General features: G+C 42.6%; 1 protein-coding gene and 1 long non-coding RNA gene across 3 annotated transcripts in view; one reads left to right on the top strand and one right to left on the bottom strand.

Annotated features, from left to right (window-relative positions):
* NUP214 (nucleoporin 214) overlaps positions 1-21,642 on the top strand; it is a 39,319-nt gene that overhangs the window by 16,328 nt on the left and 1,349 nt on the right. Inside the window, exons 22-34 of one of the 2 annotated variants that reach the window (XM_065035801.1) lie at positions 133-369; positions 1,094-1,255; positions 2,165-2,273; positions 5,208-5,283; positions 5,989-6,097; positions 7,358-7,460; positions 8,219-8,292; positions 9,744-11,510; positions 12,960-13,030; positions 13,546-13,699; positions 15,897-16,046; positions 18,536-18,707; positions 21,089-21,231. In XM_065035801.1, the coding sequence (XP_064891873.1) occupies positions 133-369; positions 1,094-1,255; positions 2,165-2,273; positions 5,208-5,283; positions 5,989-6,097; positions 7,358-7,460; positions 8,219-8,292; positions 9,744-11,510; positions 12,960-13,030; positions 13,546-13,699; positions 15,897-16,046; positions 18,536-18,707; positions 21,089-21,231 (3,327 nt within the window). Of the gene's footprint in view, positions 1-132; positions 370-1,093; positions 1,256-2,164; positions 2,274-5,207; positions 5,284-5,988; positions 6,098-7,357; positions 7,461-8,218; positions 8,293-9,743; positions 11,511-12,959; positions 13,031-13,542; positions 13,700-15,896; positions 16,047-18,535; positions 18,708-21,088; positions 21,232-21,642 lie in introns of both variants that reach the window. The other variant, XM_013370612.3, reaches the window with a different exon arrangement.
* LOC110354994 (uncharacterized) lies at positions 243-2,228 on the bottom strand. Its single transcript, XR_002407280.2, has 3 exons — positions 2,055-2,228; positions 1,428-1,510; positions 243-454 (listed from the first exon to the last, which is right to left on the bottom strand). It is a non-coding gene; the product is annotated as an uncharacterized LOC110354994 (long non-coding RNA).

The following is a 21,642-nucleotide window of genomic DNA, read 5'->3' as shown; positions in this document are numbered from 1 at the left end:
TTCTGGCAGTTAAGAAACTAAATCCTATTAATGCAGGATTAAAAGAAGCCTAGAATAGGGTGTCTGTGTCGTGGCTGTTAGTCTGGATGGTTCTCTCAATACACCGATGTGATTTTGTTTCTGATATTGCAGCAAGTTTGTCCCGATCTGCCTTCTTGTCAACAAGATATTATGAAGATTTGGATGAAGTCAGCTCAACATCCTCAGTTTCCCAGTCACTGGAGAATGAAGATTCACAGACAGTGGACCAGGAAGAAGAGGCTGCTCCAGTCCAAGTCCCTCGTCATGCTCCTGTGGTCCGAACCCCCTCTATCCAGCCTGGTTTGATGCCTCAGTCTCCATCCTTTGGGAAACAGCACCTTCCCCTGGGTACTTTGTGCGAGTTGTTTTTGCGATCTGCGTGTATCCTTGTCAATATCTTTAACCACTCTATCTATTGCCAGTGCTTCAGATCCTGGAAGAATGAGATTGCAGCGTGCAGATTTACATTGCCAGGTTTCCAGAGTGGCATTGTAATCTCATGAATTTGAGCTAAAAGTACTAAAATATCTCAACTCATTGACTGTGTTTCTCTGATACCCGGTTTCAGATCGTACTGACCATTGTATTCCTTTAGTACTTTGGGCATTATTTTAAGAAATAATAGCATACACTTAAAGCAAAGTCCAGGGAACTAAAGTATTACTGCATCTGGTTGGTGTGGCCAAGGTCAGGAGTTCTGAGTCCATGAAGCCACAATAAGAATTATATTTGCATATCCTCGGTTTTCTTTGTACAAGAGAGGGGTTTTTTAATATCTCTAGCCAGAGAGAAAAATCAGGTGTCAGCAGAAGTGTCTGTAACAGCAAACTGAAAGTCATCTAATGCATTGAAATGACAACTATTGAGATTAACTGGCTGAATTCATTGGGATATACAGAAACTGCCAGGGACAGATTGTGTTGATTGTTTAAAAGCCCTGTGCGTCAGTCTGGTCAGAAGGAACTGGTGTACTTAAGAGGAGCAGTTCAACAAAGGCTTTCAAGTTGCCCTGATTTGTAGAGATATAGTGAAGTGTAATTTTCTTTTTTTTTTTTTATTTTTCATTTTGTAGTGCCCACATCTTCAAACAGAGTCATACCGCAAGGGGCGGACAGTACAATGCTTGCAACGAAGACGGTGAAACACGGGGCCCCCGCTCCCACCGTCACCGTTCCAGCACCGCAAGCAGCCGCTGCCGCAGCCCTGCGGAGGCAGATGGCCAGCCAGGCCCCAGGTAAAGGCTGGCTCATGGCCCAAGTGACCTCTGGGCAGTTGAATGTGGCTTTCACAGGAACTTAGTACTTTCAAAGGAGGAGATCATCAAAGTGTGATGTACATCTGTATTTGTTTCTTTTGGCTTTTTCATTCCTGTAAGCTGCAGTATGAAATGCCTGAGAAATTCTCACCTCAGGTGCCTTTGTCTGTGCAATGACAGAAATGTCGATGACTCTGGAGATCCTGGCACGGCGGCTGATCTGTGTGCAGGAAACTGTTGGAGAGCAGAGAAAGGATGTCACTGGCCTATATTAATAACTCTTCATTATTAGCTATGCAATTAAAGATCTGAATTGTAAAACAGTTTTCATATTGAAAAGTTAAAGGTGAACTGCTGAGTTAAGCCTTGGTTCTGCTTGTAAGGTTTTGAGTTGGCAGGAGAAAGGTTCCCCAACTTAAGCCTTTCTCATTTGGTTTTAGATATTTCTTGGTGCTTCCCCAGTACTGCAGCATCAGCGCAGAAAAGAAACAAAATTCCATTACTGGTAGAGAAATTGGATTAATTTATTTTCCTTTCCCAAGGAAAGCATAAGTGCAGAAAGTGGACTAGTGACATGAATTCTGCCAGAGACTGGGGTATAACTGTGCAGGTCATTTCTGTTAACCTAAGATGTTATAATGTTGGTAAAGTTCGTAAGAATAATTAGATTGGGTCAACTTACAAGCAGAGATGTATCAGCTATGTAGAAAGCTGTCTTCTTTGGTGTCCCTATTGAAGGCTGAGATAACAAATGTTTTGGGCCAGATACACCACGTACCTTCTAGAAACTTGCATGGATTTCTTCTGGAGTTATTACAGGCACTATATTGATTGAAATGCTTAATATGGAGATCATCTTTACCTCCTTTTTTTTTTTTTTTCTTAAAGCTGTAAGCACCTCCTTGACTGAATCAACTCTGAAGAACGTTCCTCAGGTGGTGAATGTTCGAGAACTCAAGAATAGTGCATTGACTCCAGCTGTTTCCACGGTAATAGGGTGAGTAGGTGCTCCCGTTCTCTCCTTCTTTCTGATAACCTTGGGTAACACTTGCAATAGAGCACAGCTGCCGGTGGGGAGCAGTAGTAGTATTTTACATAGTCTATATAAGGCCTAAAGTGGATGCATTTAGAGTATTGGGTTTATGGAATGAAAGGAAGACATATTTTCTTTCCAGGTCAATCAAGGGTTTGCTAATGGCTTGTTCTGAACAAATGATGAGACTAGTGTTAACCTCCTTCTCCATTAGTCTGTGAAATGTGTTTTAGTGCATCCTCTGCTTTTGGGATCCAGTGATTTCACTGCTAACATGTACGTTGGATCTGGTGTCTCTCCAGTCACTACCTTTATTCGGCCTCTTTCTGCGAGGGGAGTGCACCCCTCTGTTGCTGAGTGTGGTCTGTGAGCTGAAGCTGTCCAGATGTTCTTTCTACTTCATCATCCATTACAGAGAAAACCTTTTCTGGAGTTACACCTCTTCTGTCTGTTCCCAGATTCACCCCCTGAGGCAGAACTGTGCTCTGGCTCTTCCAGAAACTGGTCTCAAATTTTTTAATATCAGAATTTGGGTGTCAGTAGGGACTGATGAGGTATTTAACCTTGAGTTTAAGATTTCTTGTGAGTTAACTGCAGCACTTGGCTTTCCTACTTCTCTGCCTCCTACAGACAAAAGCCAGCTCAGCTCATTCCAGAGATTTCTGTCTTATCACCAGGCTCTGTCATTAGCCACAGAATTAGTCCTTTTCCCTCTTGTCGTAATGACCTTGAAACTGTCTTTGCGTGGAGTTTCTGCTGTTGTTGAGGACCAAGATAATACATGGCATGGTTGGGCTGGGCTGGAGAGGCAAGGGCACTACTGAAAAGGCTGAGCAAAGCTGGAGTTACTGCGTAAAGCAGGATAAACTCAGCACATACATCTGATTAAGTCCACATGGAGTTGCAAATGCTTTATTCATATATCTGTGGGCTATACGTGCAGCTTCTGGAACAGCGTCTGTGGTTACATAATTTCTAGTTTTGATATGTGTGTGTAACCTTCACTGCCAAAGAAAAAAGGTGAAATTCCTTTGCAGCTTTTCAAAAAGAGAACAGTCCTACCATGGTGGCACTCAGCTGCTGACCTTGAAATTCATGGTTTCTTCTACATTTTAATTGGGAAATACTTTGGCAGCTTTTTACTGTCTTATTTTCTCCTACTAGTGATAAACTGAGAGGGAGAAGGGCAATGCTACATCTTTTGAAAGTAAAATTTGCAAACAGCTCTGCTTGGGAAGTGTTACTAAAAGCAGTGTTATGACCTAGAAGAGTTCTCCACCCTTTGTTTCATCAAAAATACGATGAAAAAAGTAGAGAGTACTGACTGTACATAGACAAGGACATGAGCGAATGGTACATATCAGGGATTGGTTTTCACTTGAACTGTAGTTAAAGACCTGTCTTACTTTCAAGTAGTTTTAGGCTGGCAGGATTGATTGATCTCTCTAATTTATAGAGCACCAGCTAGCTTGATATCTTGAAGGCTTTTTACAGTCGTATTTTATAGCTGACCTCATAAACTCCCTAAAAATTCTACCCAAATGAACCTGCGCCTGCCAGTCAGAATCAGCACTAAAATAAAGAGCATTCACCCAGCAAAGTTAATTCATCAGTTTTTGCTACTTCAGACATCCTGGCTCTCTTTTGCTGCCACAGCACACTCTTCGGGTTGTTAAGCAGTAATGATTTTTCAGTTGTTATCAGTTCCTCAGTGACCTGTGGCTGGGTGTATTGGGGGTCCCGGTCCAGTTATTCATGTATAGTTTCATGTATAGAGAGCAAGCGCTCATTGCTGAAAGGAAGGACTTAGAATAATGCAAAGGCACAAAACCCTATCCAAAACCAACGGCTATGCAAAAATACTGTTTCATGTGTGTGTCCCCTTCCTTTGGAATATAGTAGGAAATCTCTCTGAGCTGGCCTGTAGCTGTCTATATGGTAAATGCAGTTTGGGAGTTCTCGTGCTTAGGAGATATATGACTTCGCACAGATCCACTTACTGGCTGGATTTGCAGCCTCAGCCCTTTCTATAGTACAGAGGTTGCTTATTGCCTTAGGGAACACCCGCCTGGGTCAAGATGGAAAAGGCCTGCTAGGTTAAGAGAAAGCTGGCCTTTGCCACCCAGAGAATGCAGTCAGCACTGAATTTGTTGTGCTTCTGAAGGCTTTTATTACTGCCCATTTCAGCTGCTGAACCTGGTGAGCCACGGACTTGAGGAGAGGCTAAAATTGGGTGTCCTGTTCCCAGGATATGGTGATTTTGTGTGTTAATGGCCCACAGCATGTAGGATGCTTCACCCCGGAAGTAGATGCCACTCTGCAGCAATCTGCATGCTCTGATGTACAATCTGTTTCATAGTCAAAATTTCCTAATCTGTAATATAGAATATAGGTTAATTTTATCACGGTTCTTGCCATGACTTTGTTAATGTTTATACTACACTTGAAAGACATGAAGTGCTTCCCCTGCACCCCCAGCTTAATCTCCTTGCTCAGCATTTCTGAGAGTTGCGTGTACTTGTCTGGGCTCCACACTATAAAGAAGCTTCTTAAATTTGTTATCCACTAGGCATAAAATTGTAATCTCCTTACCTGCTGATTTTTCATCAACTCCCTGTAAAGCAGAAAGGCCTGACTCTCTTCGATGACAAGAGCGTGCGAAGAAGACTTGATCGTTTAAGTCTAGAGCTTTAAACACATTTGCAGACTTCCTTTGTTAAATATGGCTGATTCATTTAAGAGGTTTATTCCCTAATCAGATTTGTTCATTTCGAGTTGTGTGTGGAATCTTTAATAACAGTGGTTGTTCAAGACCTGTGGAAGCTGTACTTTTGGGGAGGGGAGGAAGTCTTCTTTTGGACTAGTCATTCACCTAATGTTTTAATTTTTCCTTTCAAGGTCATCTGTACCTCACTCTGCAGCCCAAGCAGTCCACCAGGTTTTGGCAACTGTTGCTACAAATCAAGCTAAACAGGTATCTTGCTGTAGAACCCTTTCCCTGTGGAAAACTGTACCTGGCTCAGTGCAGTTTGGTGACTTAATTGTTGGTGAACAGGTTATCTAAAAATCTTTTTGCAGCTTGTCCTGTGTTCTCGGCAAACTATGTATTTATCTGTGACCTCAACAGTGTGATGCCAGGCATATCTTTGTTATGTCTTGCTTTTTCTCTCTTTTGAAGACTTGCAGTTTTCTAATGGCCACAACCTTGCAGCACTAAGGGTTGCGACTACCAAGAAACTGTATTAGGCTAGATATACCTAAATTTCACCAAAAAAAACCCCAATGCAAAACAAAATCCCACAAAACCAACACAACTTGGCAATCAAGGGACAGAGTAGTTTACCTGTCCTGTTATTCTATTGAAAATGTTGCTTGACCAGCTGCTAGGTTTTATGTCCACACATCAAAAAACCATGCAAGAGTCTTTGTCCCTCGGAATCATTGAGCTGTTGCCCATGGAGCCTTACTGGAGACTCATTGAAAAAGTTGAGTATTGATCCTGTACTTAACAGTCAAGACTGAATGGGCCCAAGATTGAAGGACATTTCCAAGCTCTTTGATCACCTTCCTCTAGTTTGTTCTTAAGTCATTGCATGAGTCTTGTAATACCAGACCAAAGTCAGAAGGACCTTTGTTAATGTACAGACTGCACTGACCTGAAGTGGTTTTGTGTTTTCAGACACCTCTAACAAGCTCACTGAAGGGACAGGCTCCGCCTTCCTCCGTGTGTGCACCCACTCCTATGGTGTCTACATCTGGTCCAACGTCATCTGGCAACAAACTCCCAGGTAAGTTGCCTTTGGTGGAGATGGAAGTAAGGCCTGGATGTCTCTTGCCACCAGTCAGGGTGCACATCCAGAGAGTGAAGACACTGAGGAGAGAAGATCTGCCTCCACTGAGAGGCTGCTGTGCCAGACTTGAGGGAGAGAATTAGAAAAACCAAAGTACAGAAGAGCAGGGTAGTGGTTTTGTGTACAGCCCTATGTTTTGTCTCTGTGCCTGCGTCTAGAATTCAAGGACACAATTCCTCATTCAAAATGGACTCGGAATATCTAACTGTTAACAAGAAATGTTCAAAGTGCATCTATGAAAGGCTACTGTAGTTTGACAGCAAATCAAGAGCAGATATCTTTGCTCTTTTGTTTTTTAAACACGAAACATTGCATTTGTGCAGGAAAGTGATTACATCCTGAAGTAACAGGAATAGTTTTTCCATATGTTGATGCCTGACTTGAGTATTTCTATACCACAGGATGCAGCACCATAGGAGTACCTGGACTAGTCTGAAATGAGCTAATTCAGGTCCTGGGTCTGTTGAGCTCTGGGCTTTGTGACCAATTTCAAAGCCAGTTCAGATACTGTGCTCTGCTGTGCACAGCTTAGAAGCTTCGAAGGAAAGGAATGCTCAGTTTACATCAGTCAGTGCAAATGGGGGAAGAGGAGACTCTTAGGGAAGGAATGAATTGATTTTTAATGTGTATTAGATAATAATGCTTGCATTGGACGTGGTTTTATAAGCCTCTTGCATAAATGTCTGAAATCCATCTCTCTTGCTCTTCTGCCTTTAATCCATGGATGTAGGTTGCCTCTTAGCTGGGGTAAGAAGCAGTAAAAATAACTAGGAATCATATTTGACTTGGCAAACACTTCTTAAATTTTGTTTTATTGAAAATGTAAGCTCCTGAATTTGATAGCACTCCCTTTATATTTCAAATGTGTTTTGATATGTAGATGAGAAATTATACTGAGAATGTCTTGATTTTCTTTTTAATTGTTTAATTGTCAAGATGGTTACACTTGTCTTTGCTCTAATCAGATATATGTTATTTCCTTAAATCTTTGAAATAATTCATGTGTTCCCTGTCATTGTAACAGTAGCAGGAATATTTCTGTGCACAAATATCAGACCTGGTATAAGTAACAAAAAAGCTTTGTTTCTAAGAGGTGAAATTCCAGACTGTGTACAAACTATTCCTTTTTTTTTTTAATAATTGGATGACAAAGTGTTTTTTTTTATTATTTGTAAGACTTGTTCTTGTAACTTACAGGACAAGGAACAGTAAAAACAGTTACAGCAGTGACTTCTACAGTGACATCAGTCCCAGCAACAACAGCACAGCTTAGCAAAGCGTTCTCGTTTTCTTCTGTGGGGTCTGTATGAATGTTAATGTTTCTTTGTAGTTGTTAAATATGAGTGTATCAGCTGGTACAGCAAGTGTTACCGACAAGGTGCATAGTGCTGTAAAATGGCACCTGCAAATGGTAGATTGGGGGCAGGGGTTGCACCAGAGTTCTTGGGAGACCTTGATGTTTGTGGAAGCCTCCCTGAGTGGGGTCTGAAGATAGGTGAGAATTTGACACAATATCATGTTGCTTTGAGATTTTTCGTTTTGTAACTAACCAAGAAAATCAAGTGTAACTTCTGTCTTGCTATGAGCGTTCTCCTTTTTTTCGATGGGTGGTAGCATCCAGTTTTTCTGTTTTGTACGTGCACTGTCTCTTAGGTTTTAGCTCTTCTAATTTTAAATAAGCTCCAGTCGCCACTGTGGCTTCTGTTCTTTCGTGTCCCAAAAGCTATCAGGATTTGGTGTGTGGTGTTCAGCTGCCGAGCTGAATGGGGACAAAATACACAGCAGAAAGGAAAGAATATGGGAAGATGAGGAGTGGTCAAAAGAATTTTGAACTGTCTTTAGCCCTCTAGAAGCCTTATCAGAGGGGAAAAAATGCAGCCCAGTCTGTGTGCATGTTTCTCTCTGCCTCTTTAGTTGGTGGAGAAACTGTTCTTGTGCCCGACTTTGTGCAAGACTGTACTGGAAATCCGAGTCTCAAAGTTGTGTTAATCATGGGGCTGGAAGTTTCAACACTTAGACCGAAGTGTCATTCTCTCCCATTCTCCTCTTTCCTTCTAGGTCTGGATTTACTTTTGGCAGTGTCACATCAGCTGCTTCATCACCGACTCTGTCCAGCCTCCCTTCCTCGCAAGGTTAGTTTGGAAGAGTGTGCAAACAGCATCACATCCCTGCTGAGAGAACACTTACTCTTCCTAATTTGTGTGGTTCTTGTTTTATGTTGCACTTCTATTATTAAAATTGCAGTAGCTGCAATAACATTATATCCATATGCTGGATTATGCCCTGTGATGCACAGAAATCTAGGCAACCTGCCTTTCAATTAAAGAGTAAGCAAAATATTTGCTGCCAAGAACATCTAGGAGGTACTGGTTTATGAAAACAGTAACATTTGTAGTCACTTCCTCTGCTGTCTTTAGTCTGTAGATTTTAAAGTTGCCGAGGTGGTCTGACACAAAGCTTTAAGTGAAATGAGCATTTATTAACAGGAGGGGAATGCTTGAGGTGGCTTGTGTTGCTTCTCAAGTTGAGGTGATAATATATAGGTTGCCTTTGCATTTCATAGGTAGATCATATTTGCGCAGTCTGGAAAAAGGGGACTGATAGGTCTACTTTGTAATATTCTCAAAGTTTTCTGCCTCTAATTTCAGTCTTGCAAGAGAGATTGTGTGGTCAAAAACTCGCTTCCAATGTTATTTGTTCCTCTGATAAAAGAGATCACCTCTTCTTACAAATCTTGGCTTGCTTATATCCTTAGACCATCACAGTCACAGCAGTGCTACTAATGTTCTGACCTTAAGCAGAGAGAACTAACTTGGCTTAAAACTTGAAGATTCAGTTAATGTCAAAGCTTAGGTTAATAGCACTGATTAAAGGAGGAGTGAGAGGTGCAGGGGACAGAATTGTAAACCACAGCCTTGTGTGAGGGCAGTTACTTCATGCTGCCCTGTGGAATGGTAGAAACACCTTTGCCTCTGTTAGCTGGTGATGGAAGAACAGAAGGAATTTCAGTGCCTTAGGAGGAAAGAAACGCTACATTATTCAGTGTCAGTTACTAATATACTTAAATACACTTAACATATTTACAGGATAAAAGCCAAGGATAATACCAGCTGTGCTAAGAAGCTTTTGGTTTTTTTTGGTTTTTGTAGATTTCCTGTACCTTGTCCAAACCAACCCATAGTCCAAAGACCAATGTCATGTCTTCAAGCCAGGGTTGAAAATGGTTAACAGCAAATGGTCTGTAGTAACCAGGTCTCTTATGGTTTTATCAAACTCTTGAAAAAGAGACAGGAGCCAAAGGCTGAAATTGTGTGTACTCAAATAGAAGGAGAGTTAAATGAAATGACATGCAAGTAACAGTGTTTGTCACTTCAACCCTGTCCATAAAGGTTTCAGATGTCACTGTTGTCTCCTGAATGCACATGGAAGTGGCAGTTTCCTGATGGTCCAAAGCTTTATAGTTCTGAGGCAAGAGTGCTGTCTTTCTAACGCTCTGTGGAGCACTAAAGCATGCTGTTACTGTGAGGATGATAAGTGAGCTTACCGTAACTCAGTTTGTAACATCTGTCTTTCTCCCTAACAGCCCCTGCTAAAGAATCCGCCCAACCTGATTCATTTCCACTTGCCGGGAGTTCCAAATTTGGAGTAGTTGCGGAGGGCTCCTTTGCTTTTGGGTCCTTCAAGCCAACAAGTGCTCCAGGAGCATTAGTAGGAAATAGCTCCTCAGCAGATGGCACCCAGTCAAACAAACCTGCCGCAACATCATCTCCTGCTTCTTCCACAGCCTCTGGCAAGTTGGATGTCTCTCCATCTAAACCAGGAGATCAATTGTTTCAGAGCAATCTAGCTGGTGAAACTCTTGGGAGCTTCTCAGGACTACGTGTTGGTCAAGTAGATGAAAATGCCAAGACCACCACTAAAGTGTCATCTACCAGTGTTGCAGGAGCACAGTCAACAAAAGTATCTACAGTACCTTCTGGGTTTACTTTTGGTGCTCCCCTGTCATTAGGAAAAGCTGGAGAAGCTGCTTCAACATCAGGCACATCGGCTGGCACAGCATCCCCGGCCATCAGCACTAGTGCCACGGGCAATCTCTTTGGCAATGTCCAGATAACCAGCACGGGGTCTTCTGGGGTCTTTAATCTTGGAGGCTCTAGTGGTAACAAACCCCCCTTTTCATTCGGTATTCAGCAGGCAAACAGTATGAGCACGTCCACCTCTACCCCTTCTACTCTCTCTACTTCAACATCTCTCTCATTTGGAAGTTTCTTGAGTTCATCACAAACTGCTGTCCCTGCCGCAACTCCTAATAAGGGTGCAGGGGATGCCAAATTACCGCCTGTGACAGAAAAGCCATCTGAAAATGAAGCTGTGGCAGCTGGCTCTTCACCTCCAGTGCCGCAGTCATTGCAGCCACAGGTACAGCTTTCAGAGCCTGTTAAAGAACCCGCTTTACCCCAGACCACAGCCGGGGATGCCGGCTCTGCGGGCTCTGGCACCACACTGGCAGCACCTCCCTCTGAGGCTGTTGCTGCTCCTGCCTCCACAAGTGATGTGAAGCCACCGGTGCTTCCCACCATCTCTGCATCTGCCCCACCAGATCAGAACATCTCAGCAACAACCTCCACAACAAACATTGCCTCTCCTGCAGAAGCAACAAATGCATTGGCCACTACCTCTGATGTTACTACGTGTGTTCAGAGCCCGACTGTTGGTGCCTCTGTGTTTGCCCCCACGTCTGCAGGCTCCTCAGTGTTCTCTCAGCCTCCAAGTTCCAGCTCTTCTGGTTCAGCGTTCAGCCAGCCCGCTGGTGATACAGCTGCCACTCCTGCCACACCACCTGTTTTTGGACAACTCCCAGCAGGTACCACAGCATCCTCTCCATTTGGGCAGCTCACCACCAGCACGTTGTCCACTGCCACCGCTACCACACAGGCTGCCAGCTCTGCTTTTGGTACCTCTGCTTTTGGCACCACCACTACTGGGGGCTTTGGTCAGCCAGCGTTTGGACAAGCACCGACCTTTGGGCAACCAGCGAGCAGTTCTTCGAGTGGTTTTACTTTTAGCCAGTCTGGGTTTGGGACAGTGCCAGCTTTTGGCCAGCCAGCGGCTTCCACAGCAGCCTCCAGCAGCGGCAACGTTTTTGGAGCACCGGCTAGCACCAACAGCGCCAGCTCCTTCTCCTTTGGACAGCCGTCTGCCAGCACGGGAGGTGGGTTGTTTGGCCAAAGCAGCCCTCTGGTGTTTGGGCAGAACACCGGATTTGGGCAAGGAGGATCCGTCTTTGGTAGCGCCGCTGCCGTCACTACTACCACGTCATCTGCTGGGTTCAGCTTCTGCCAGGCTTCAGGTAAGAACAAACCTCAGGGAGACACAAGACATTTTTTGATGCTGTTTTCTTTCCCCTGTGGCACTTGACAATTTTTGCTTTACGTTTTTTGGTTTTGTTCTGTTGGGGGTTTTTTGTTTGTTTAGTTGTTTTTAATCAGTAAGAATAGGAGCTACAGGGTGTGTGAGCGGGAAGCTAACGTTGGAGACCAAAGCAGCTTTTGCTCTGCTTAACTATGCATCAGTAGACCTCTGAATGTCACCTTTTGAATCCACTCTTGCATTCTTTTTATACTTAAAAGTCTACCTTGACTTAATTTTGAATTATGTATTGTACTGTCTGTTGCACAATAAGTGTAAAAGGTATTAAACTAATATGTTGTTGTAAATTGTCACACTGGAGTGACAAGGCAGCTCTGACTTCATAATCAAGGCACAGATGTGGCACTTCCTTTGGTTGGCTCTGTTGAGTATGTGCGACACTGGATGTATAGCCAGGTATAGTCCTGTATCATGATCTGAGGAGGCAAAAAAAGTCTGGTAAGCCCTCAAAGTGACAGGTTAGCAAGGAACTAATCTGTTTAATCCAGTTTTGCATTTGGAAAGACCTCAAAATTAAATATAACATGACCACCAGCTACCTGTCTACACAGTTAAACGCAGCTTGCACAGACCAAAGCTTCCTTGTCAAGTCTCCTTTTGTTCTCCATGTTATTATAATATATTATTGTTTTTTTCCGAAGCTCTGTCTGTGCAATCTTCAGAGAGATCCCAAGGATAAGTGAAAAGTACATAGCAATAATAGAGAACATGTATTTCCAAGCAAGAAAAACTAATTGGGTTCATTTAATTAAGTGATGGCACTGTAGGCAAACCGCTTGCTGATTTTTAACTACAGTACCAGAGAACAGTTAAATTGGGGGAAGTGAACTCTGCTTGAGAAATGTGTTCCTAATTATAGAAACGCAAGTTGAATTACAAAATGCACATTTAAATGAACTGAGAAATGGAATGAGGAGTTCTTTTTTTAATCAAAATGTTTCATTATCTATAACGGGAATCTTTAGGAAATAAAGCTCAGCCCCTCCCCACAGAAGGGAAATCAGGGTGCTACAGTGCTTGTTCAAGACTTGCAGCACCCTTATAGCAATGTTAACAGAAATCCAGTTCTCTTACATTGTTAGCAACGATCCCATAAGTGAAAAAACCTTCTGTTTTCTGTTTGTTTTCGTGTTGGCCAAAGAGAAAAGGAAAATGACTTTCAAATAAACTTCCAGTGGAATTTATTATTTGTGTGTTGGCACATACTTTAAATTTGTCCAGCCTAGATACATTGGGTAACATAATTTGTATCTCTGTTTAGGTATGGGAGACCTGTCCTTTCCCTGTTCTGGACTAGTGTCACCTCCCTGAATTGTCTTTCACCCTGGTAATAGTTCTGGTGGTTTATTTTCCTTTCTTTTCTTGGCAGGTTTTGGTTCTAGTAACACAGGTTCTGTGTTTGGGCAAGCAGCTAATACTGGAGGCACTGTCTTTGGCCAGGCAAGTATTTATTGGTTTTGCAGAAACATGGGACTGTTACGTATTGTGGACTTGTTCAGGATTCCCTACCTATTTCTGATATATTAAAAAAGAAATACAAATACAGTTTGACATTCTCAATACAAGGTGTCACAGCCTGTACCAAAGATATTTGATATTGTAGGGGCCACTAAAGCAGCATCTGTATTGTCTTCCAAAGGGGTACGGAGAGACAAATGTTTTACCACATGCCAGATAAGATAGAGATGTTGTAAGTCACCTGCCTTTGTTCCTTGTTAAGTGGCAAGTGGACAGCGTAGGCAAGTTTCAAAAGCTTTATTCTGTATCGTAGATAAGGTTTAAGAGAGACTTAAATAAGATTTCATCGCATTTGATGTTGGAAGGTAATTGCTTCCTGGTTCTTCAAGCCCTTCATATATTCAGCAGAATAGGCCAGACAGAAAAATCAGCCCTGGGGGAATATGCAGCTCTGATTTCTCTTAAATCACCTTTTTGTCCTTTTGCTGTCCTAGCAGCCATCTTCTTCCAGTGGAGGCTTGTTTGGAGCTGGAAGTGGTGGGAGAGGTGGAGGTTTCTTCAGCGGTTTGGGAGGAAAACCAAGTCAGGATGCAGCCAGTAAGAATCCTTTTGGTTCCTCCAGTGGAGGATTTGGATCTGCAGCTTCCCAGAGTAAGTGAACAAAACAAGGATACAAAACGTGCTGTGATTTGTCTGCTTTTGCGATCCCATCTGCTTTTCTGCCGTTAGTCACCTTTGAGTAAATTCTGTGTTAACGTGAAAGGCGTCCGGGGGTAACAGACAGTGTGCATGATGTGTAATCCAGAATTTTTCCTTTTAGGCTTATAGAAGGTTAAGTAGAGAAGCCATTGAAACAAACATGCGAGAAGTGTGAAGAATATCTATGTTCTGTAGGGAATTCTTGGCTAAATTCTTTAAAATTGAATACTCTGACTTCTTGTCACTGATTTTCCGCTTCCAACTTGGTTGAAAGTTAGAAAGCTCTAATTATTTCTCATCTGCCCTGTTAAAATTGTGAAGAATTCTATTCTCGAGCAAACCTGAGTTAAACAAGTGCATGATGGATAGCAGTTTCTTCAGCCTTGTCCTGAAACTGTCTTCATGCAGCACATGCAAGGTGTTTTATCAAAATCTGCTGTAATATATGGATAAGCTCTCAGTCATTTTTCATATCCAGGAGGAGATATGAATTTTTTAGTCACAAGGATGTAGTGAAGAAGAACAAATATTGTCAGCCGTTGAGTTGGGGATGTAGTCTGTTTTGGTAAGGAAGTAGAATTGCAGAGTTCCTTTTATCAGTTTTTATCCAGATTTGATAGACAGGGTGAGTCTCTCCAGATAAACTCTTACAAAAATCGTGAAAGCTGGGTAGATGGGAGAAATTGTACTAAAACCCTCTTTTGGAGGAGGGACTTAGCACTTGTCCTTCTTTTGCTCTAACTGTCAGCTAAAAGGCATCAGTCCACGTGTGTTTTGGCTAAATCAGTCTGCACGGGAGCTGCTGAACCAACCCTCTCACGTGTTGCTTCTTGCCCAGCCAACCAACCTAACAAAAGGAGGCATGAAAAGTAGTTAAGACTACGTTAAAGCCACACTCGGGTTCCTTTGCACCAGGGACTTTAAGGGACTATTAGAATTTTTTTTTAGAAGCTATAAAGGATTAAGTGTAAGCACGAGAATCGATCACTGTCTATTAGCGTAAAGATTTAATTTTTTTTTTATTGCCAGAATTGAGTTAAAAACACATTAGTCTTGAGTTTTCTGGGCTAACAGGTAATATTGTAGAATTTGAGCTGAGATGCATGGATGCAGTTGTCTGCTGTAGCAATTAGTTTGAAATACTAGCAGGCTCTCTTGTGCCTTTCCTGTGCAAGTATTGCAGAGCTGCGCTTGTTACATACATTTGTACGTCACAAAAGCTATTCAGGATGATTTCTTAACTCTGGCTTTTATTTAATGACTGCCCTGCTTCGTTATTTAATCACTTTTTGGCTTGGGTTTGGCAGAAAGGGAAAGCAGAAGAGGTGGAGTCCAGCGGGTAGAAAGCAGCAAGATGGGGAAACAGTGGCTAAGACGTAAAAGTAGGGGAGCAAAGGAAAACTGTGGAGTGAGCTGCAAGGGTTTAGAAGTAACGCTTCAAGTCTTGGGAGACAAAATCCATTTCTTTTATTACATCTCTAAGGATCCATTGGGATGAATGGTTGAGGTTGGTTCTCCAGCCTTGCTAATTTAGTCCTCCTTGATTGCAGTGCTGGGTTTTGTGATGAGATGAATCAGATGGTTCACCAGAGAGCAGCTTTGATTATTCCCTGTCTTGCCACTAGGTGCTAAAAATCTGTGTAGCCTTGTGAAAGATGAAAATTTGTGTCATTTTTCGGTAAGGCTGGAAGAGTTTGCCACCTGCTTTAAGGTCCTGACAGATAGTCATGTTAAGAAATACAAGCCATTGCCAGAATAGTTGAGAATCTTTAATTTGTAGTGGACTGATACTTGTGTTGTCAAGAGAGGCTGGTTCTAGCTGCTGTGGTTTCTCACTTGAGGGATTGTCTGTTAGTGACTGTAGTGCAGGATGCAACTAAACAAATAATCCATCCTGTGATTTGCTAAATTACAGCAGTAAAGGGCTGTTAGCGGTCTGTCTGATCCAGAATGGCTGGGTGGAACTACAAAGCGCTGTAGGAAAAGGTGAAAACTCCGTTTCTCTGCAGAGTGCTGTTCTCAATGCATTTGTTTTGTTTTTGGGGCTTGGGGAAGTAAAAGGGGTTTCGGTTTCTCTTGATCCAGTTAATGAAGTGTAACATGGAATATTGTCTGTTATGAGCTTCACGAGTATTTTTCTTCTCCCCAGATTCTTCCAACTTATTTGGAAACAGCGGAGCAAAGACCTTTGGATTCGGGAGCTCATCCTTCGGAGAGCAGAAGCCTACGGGCACTTTCAGCTCTGGTGGGGGAAGCGTGGCCTCGCAGGGCTTTGGGTTCTCCAGTCCAACCAAAGCAGGTACTTTGTTAACCCCCCCAGGCTTTTCTGTGAGCTATTTAGTAGAGTATCTACCATTTAGACGTCTGTAGCTTGGACTCAGTATTATGTACGGGAATTGTCTTTGAGCAATAAGTAAAAAATAAGTAATGACTTAGTGAGTGGGACTTCAGCTGGTGGATTCAAGGTAGAGATTTACAATCTCTTGTGCAGAAAAGCACCCGGTAAACTACATTTTCAGGTGTTCATTGCAGAAATTCCCATTGCAGTTCAAGAGCACAGCACTGTGTGAATTATTTCTGGTCCTATGAAGAGTACAGAATATGGAACTGAATAAGTTTTTCCTATTTCAGATGCGTTCTTGAAATGTTATCTTCCAAACTTCACTGTGGGATTTATCCCCATTTCTTAACGTGTGTGAATGCACAGCTGTCTGCAATGGGAAAGCTTCTTCATAAAATGTGTATCAGATGTGTTTCAAGTCCTTTTCTTCTGAAACCAGCCTGGCCTGTCATCATCACTTCCTTCTGTGGTTGAGATGTTGTTCTCTGTCAGTGGAGTTAATTGAATCAAATATTGGAAATTTCACAAAACCTCTTCTCTTTTTACTGTCATCTGCCCAAAGAAAGAGCCACAAAAGTAGTGGTGACTGTAATATGTTTATTTGAACCAAATGGCAGAGTGTTCATTTTGTTAATTACTAGGCCAAATGGAGGCCCAAGGTCAGGCAGAGCAAAGCTTTTCTCCTCTAAGCTCAAACTGTTCCTCCAATGAACACTGCAGTTGGGTGTCTGCTCCATGTGTGGGTATTGCTTTCTGCTCAATGGTGGACTGAGTTTCTTATCTGTTATATTTTGCTAGAGGAGGAGAAGGACATTGCTGAGGGAAGTTCTTCCATTCGCCCAGTGACTCTTCCCTTGCTTTTGATTATTTTGGTTTCAAAATTCTTCTTGAGATAGGATTTTCGAGAGGTTTCTGCAGAAGGCACATCCACTCACACAGAGCCCCTCAGATCCTTCCCACCTCTGCTTGTATTTGCTAAATATTGAAATGATTGATGCCTCTTCCTCTCCCAGCTGCAGTGGAAGGGTTTACTTTATTTGAATCCCCCTTTGTCCTGGTTTCACTACTTGTGTGTTTCATTTTCCTTTCTCCAGTATTTGTTAATATCCATTGCAAAAGAGAGCCTGTGCTGAGCAAAGCTTCAGCCCCTGTGATAAATACTCTAGCTTCCTACAGATAGAGATCACAAGATACCTGATCTGCATTTAAATAATTCAAGCCTAGAGTTTATTTTTTCCAGACCTTTTGTGTTTACAGCCAAACAGTATCCATTACCTTGACACGGACTGGAATTTCACCCCGGGTATTGAAATGCGTGGTGGTATCCCAGTCCCCAGCACTAGTCAAACAAAAGAGCAGGTGTCCTTCACGTTCCACGGTGTCAGTTAGAAACAGACCAGCAATATCAGCTGATGAACACAGAGTAAAATAGCTTGGTACAAGTCCATACCAAGTTGCAGAAGGCAGCTAAACCCTGAACACAAATCGCCAAGAGCAGAGTTCAGTTCTTGGCTCCCCACAGGAATCATTTCCACCACTTAAACCAGAATTAAATAAAACCCTACCTCCTGAATCTTCTTCCATCACTGGAGCACCTCAAAAACAAGCTTGCTGTCTACTCTCTAATCTTAAGAATTGGGGAGACTTACCCATTGCATTGGGGAGTTCTTGCAGTTCCAGCATTTGCATGGATCGAGTGCTGAGCTCGGGACAGAACGTTTGTCCAGAGTTTTAGGTTTGGAGCCAGGGTAAAGCGCTGCAACCAAACCACAGCAGCAGACGTTCATGAAGTTGTCCTTTACAGGAGACTTTTCATTCTGCATTGTTATATTCAGTTCATTTGGGGAGTAACTTGTTTAAATGCTTTACTTTAAAACTGACTACATAAGCTAAGCTTTATTTCTGGTAATAAGTGACAGTTTTATGATGAAGGATGGATTTGTCTTTTCATAACAATAGAAGCATCAGTCTATTGCCTGTTGTATGTACTCTTACTATAACTTGGTTATTGTGCGTGCTCTCTATCTCACAATTAAGACATTGGTCTTTTTTATATAAAGCAAATAGAAATTCCTTTACAGTGTGCAAGCATATGCGATGTATCACCACTTTTTAGTACAGCTCTGGGATTTGAGTTGATTTTGTCCTCAAATGTTCAAGCGAACCGGAATGTGCTTTTTTTCTGCATAGTCTCTTAATTCAGTTGCAGTTTTTTTGCATGCATTCGGACACTTTTCTTATCCATGTCTTTTGTCACAAAATACCCCGCAGTTTGGGAGCTTTGTGGTGGTTACTTTTGTAAAAAACGCTGTGTCCATATGATAAGATGAACAGAGATGAATGGAGATTGTCTGCTTTAAAATATAGTTTTTACTTTTCTGCATTCTTTTTTACGTGATGTTCTCGTCCCCTTTTTTTGTTTGTTTTTTTGCCTCTGTTTTGCTCAGGTGGCTTCGGTGCTGCTCCAGTGTTTGGCAGCCCTCCCACTTTCGGGGGATCCCCTGGGTTCGGAGGGGTGCCAGCATTCGGTTCAGCCCCAACCTTTTCAAGCCCTCTGGGCTCAACGGGAGGCAAAGTGTTCGGCGAGGGTACAGCAGCCGCCAGCGCTGGAGGATTCGGGTAAGCAACAGGGGCTGGGGAAGCAATATTGCATGACAAAATCTATTGTGCTTTGTTACCTCTACGTTAACATAAAAAACGTATTCTGTGATTGATTGCTAAGCTCCAAGTGTCTTTGGTTTGATTTTTTTTTGTGTTGTTTGGTTGGTTTTTAAGGCATAAAACAAAGACATGGACCCCCAAGGAAATGATGTGTGTGATGTTTTGATGCTGAAACTACCACGTTGAATCTTCAGCTTTAGGGACTGGGGCTGAAGTGTGAATCATCTCGCAAGTGTCTAAGGGAATGCAGGAGTATTTTCTGTGTGTGCACTTACTGAGTTCAGATCTAGGCTTACAAACTGTCTAGCACAGAAACATAATAAATATCATTATCCGTGACTGTCTAGCCACCTTATCCATTGTGAGGTTTGGGCTGGAGATCCTGATGAGAATTCAGTCTGTTCTCTCACCTTTGGGGAGTGGGAGGAAGCATTTGTAACAGTCTGTGCTCCCGGAGCAATTTATGTTTATCCCACACTAGTTGTTTTTACCTGTTTCTTGATGCCTTAAGCCTGTGCTTGGCACCAGAGCAGACAGCACTTACTCCTTGTCTTGTTCAGCAAATACAGAGAATTTCAAACCTTGCAAAGCAGCTTCTGCAATAGGCAGTGAACGCACTTCTTCAACACCACGCTACCAGCCGGCAGCTCTCTGCTGTGCCCTACAATTACATTCAGACCAAATAGACCCAATTAAAAAAAAAACAAATAAAAACCTTCCAAGTGAAAAGAGGAAACTGGATGTCTTCCCAGTCTAAGTGTTTACATATTTCACAAGTGTTTGTCTTTGGTTTCAGGAGGAACTGCCTTTACGTAAGGCACATTAGACCATCCAGAAGTGTCAGTTGTTAGTTCCCTGTGAGGTTGGCCAGGAACCCATTGGCCGGGGCACCCCTGTGCTGCAGGAGCTTCACCTGCGTTCTTCTGCAGCTTTACAAAGCTCCAAACCTCACCACAAAATTTCGAAGAGTAGTTTAATTCTGCAGTGTCACGTAGCACATGTACAGGACTTCTTTCTGCCTTTCTCTTCAAGTGCAATTTTAAAAACCCCAAATCCAGAAAAGTTGCTTGCCAGTACATGATGCGGTATTAGCTCCTGAGATCACCCTGCTAACCTGGGATTCGTTGCTGCTTCAATTCTGAAAAATCTGCATCACTTGATAAATGACTTCAGCATCAAAAATAGAAACCACACTTCTTCAAAGTCTGCAGTTCAGACTGTTTGTGAGCAAATAATGTTTTGCTTTCATCAGGTAACCTCAAGTGCCTCTCAGTTCTGTTTTGTATAGGAGCTTTGCAAAAGCCCTGAAAATCTGTGCAAGATAGGTTTGATTTGCTTGTTACCAGGCAATGACTATACCTCATGCCTTTTATATGTTTAAAGAAATCATCTGTTCATAGCTTAAGCTGTTTGTGTGCTCCAAGTGTTCGTAGCATTTTGTAACGGGCCTGTTCTTCTAATTGCAACTGCAAGAAGCAGTTTGAACCACGAGTTTCCTTGTCACTGTTTCACCGGGTAGACATGATTTGTGTGTTTAGTGGCACAGTCCTGATGAGAAGGAGCACTCTAGAAACCTCTCCTTCTCAAATGCATCACCCCATCTTGCTTCTTTTAAAAAAGACCTGCAAAACATGTTCTACCCTTGCTGGGAAAACCACATTTGCGGTTCTGAGCTGAAGTTTTCTGCAAGGTACGTGGGTCAAGAGCCAAAGCAGAGATTAGTGGGGCCAAAGACACAAAGTCACTGGACTGCCCGTTGTATCTCGTGCTGTGTGTGGCAGTAGCGTGTGTATGGTTGATGGTGACTGAGACAGGAGGGGTGACATCCTTTACCAGGTGAGTTGTTTGTCACACTGCTGCAGGGGCTGTCTTTTATCTGGAGAGATGTGTTTTGATGTGGGGTTTTGTTTATTTTTTTGAAGTTGTCTAGGTCTGGATGGATGGAGAGGTGGGTTAACATGCTGTCAGCTCATGTTTTAAGTCAGAGCTTAAAGCGTGAAAACTACACATAGCGTGAACTAATACATTCTATTTGATGGCTGAAGTTGGTGTTTCTAAGCACTTGAAAATGTACCCTGTGTAAGCGCAAACATATTTGCCCTTGTGCCTGATGTACATTAAGAATGCAGGCCGAACAGACACTTGTATTTATAATATTCTTTCCCAAACCAGGCAGTCTGTTTCCAGAATGAACAATTAGTAAGTATTCATATTGGATGGTCTCATTCTTCTGATGTATCGTTGCTTAAGGATTGCACCGTTCTCATTGCAGGTATGAGAACAAACTTCCAGGCTAAGTGAGAAGATGCTTGCAAACAATTTTTCTCTTTAAACTGCAGGTTTGGCGGTACCAGTAACAATACAGCATCGTTCGGCACACTAGCAAATCAAAATACCCCGACGTTTGGCTCGCTGTCGCAACAGGGCACTGGTTTCGGCACACAAAGCAGTGGATTTTCAGCTTTTGGGACAGGTGGAGGAGGTAGGAGAAGCTAAAATATAATGAACCTGACAGGCCCCATGTTTTTCCTGGAACTGAGGTGTGACTCCTTGGCTCCCCATCAAAAATCTCCCTGGTTCTGGTCCTGCTATAGGGAAGGCACCACGATCTTGAGAACTGAGCTGCAGGGTGGGGTGTAGCACCTTCTCAGACTTTATCTCCTAATTCCATCACTGATTTGCTGTGGCGTGTCAATAAATCACTCTTCTTTTGCACGCCTCATCAGATGATTGCTTTTCGCTCCTTTTTGTGGAGTTGTTCTTTCTTCTCAAAGGAAAATATTGAGAAATAACGAATATCTCTTCAGTACCATACGTATGGGTATCTGTAAGTACTAAGTACTTACTGTCAAAAGAATATACGCTGCAAAATTGAGCTAGAACACCAATAGCC

Source organism: Columba livia, chromosome 19 (assembly GCF_036013475.1).
Source record: "Columba livia isolate bColLiv1 breed racing homer chromosome 19, bColLiv1.pat.W.v2, whole genome shotgun sequence".
NCBI lineage: Eukaryota > Metazoa > Chordata > Aves > Columbiformes > Columbidae > Columba > Columba livia.
This window is presented reverse-complemented; position numbering and strand designations above follow the sequence as displayed.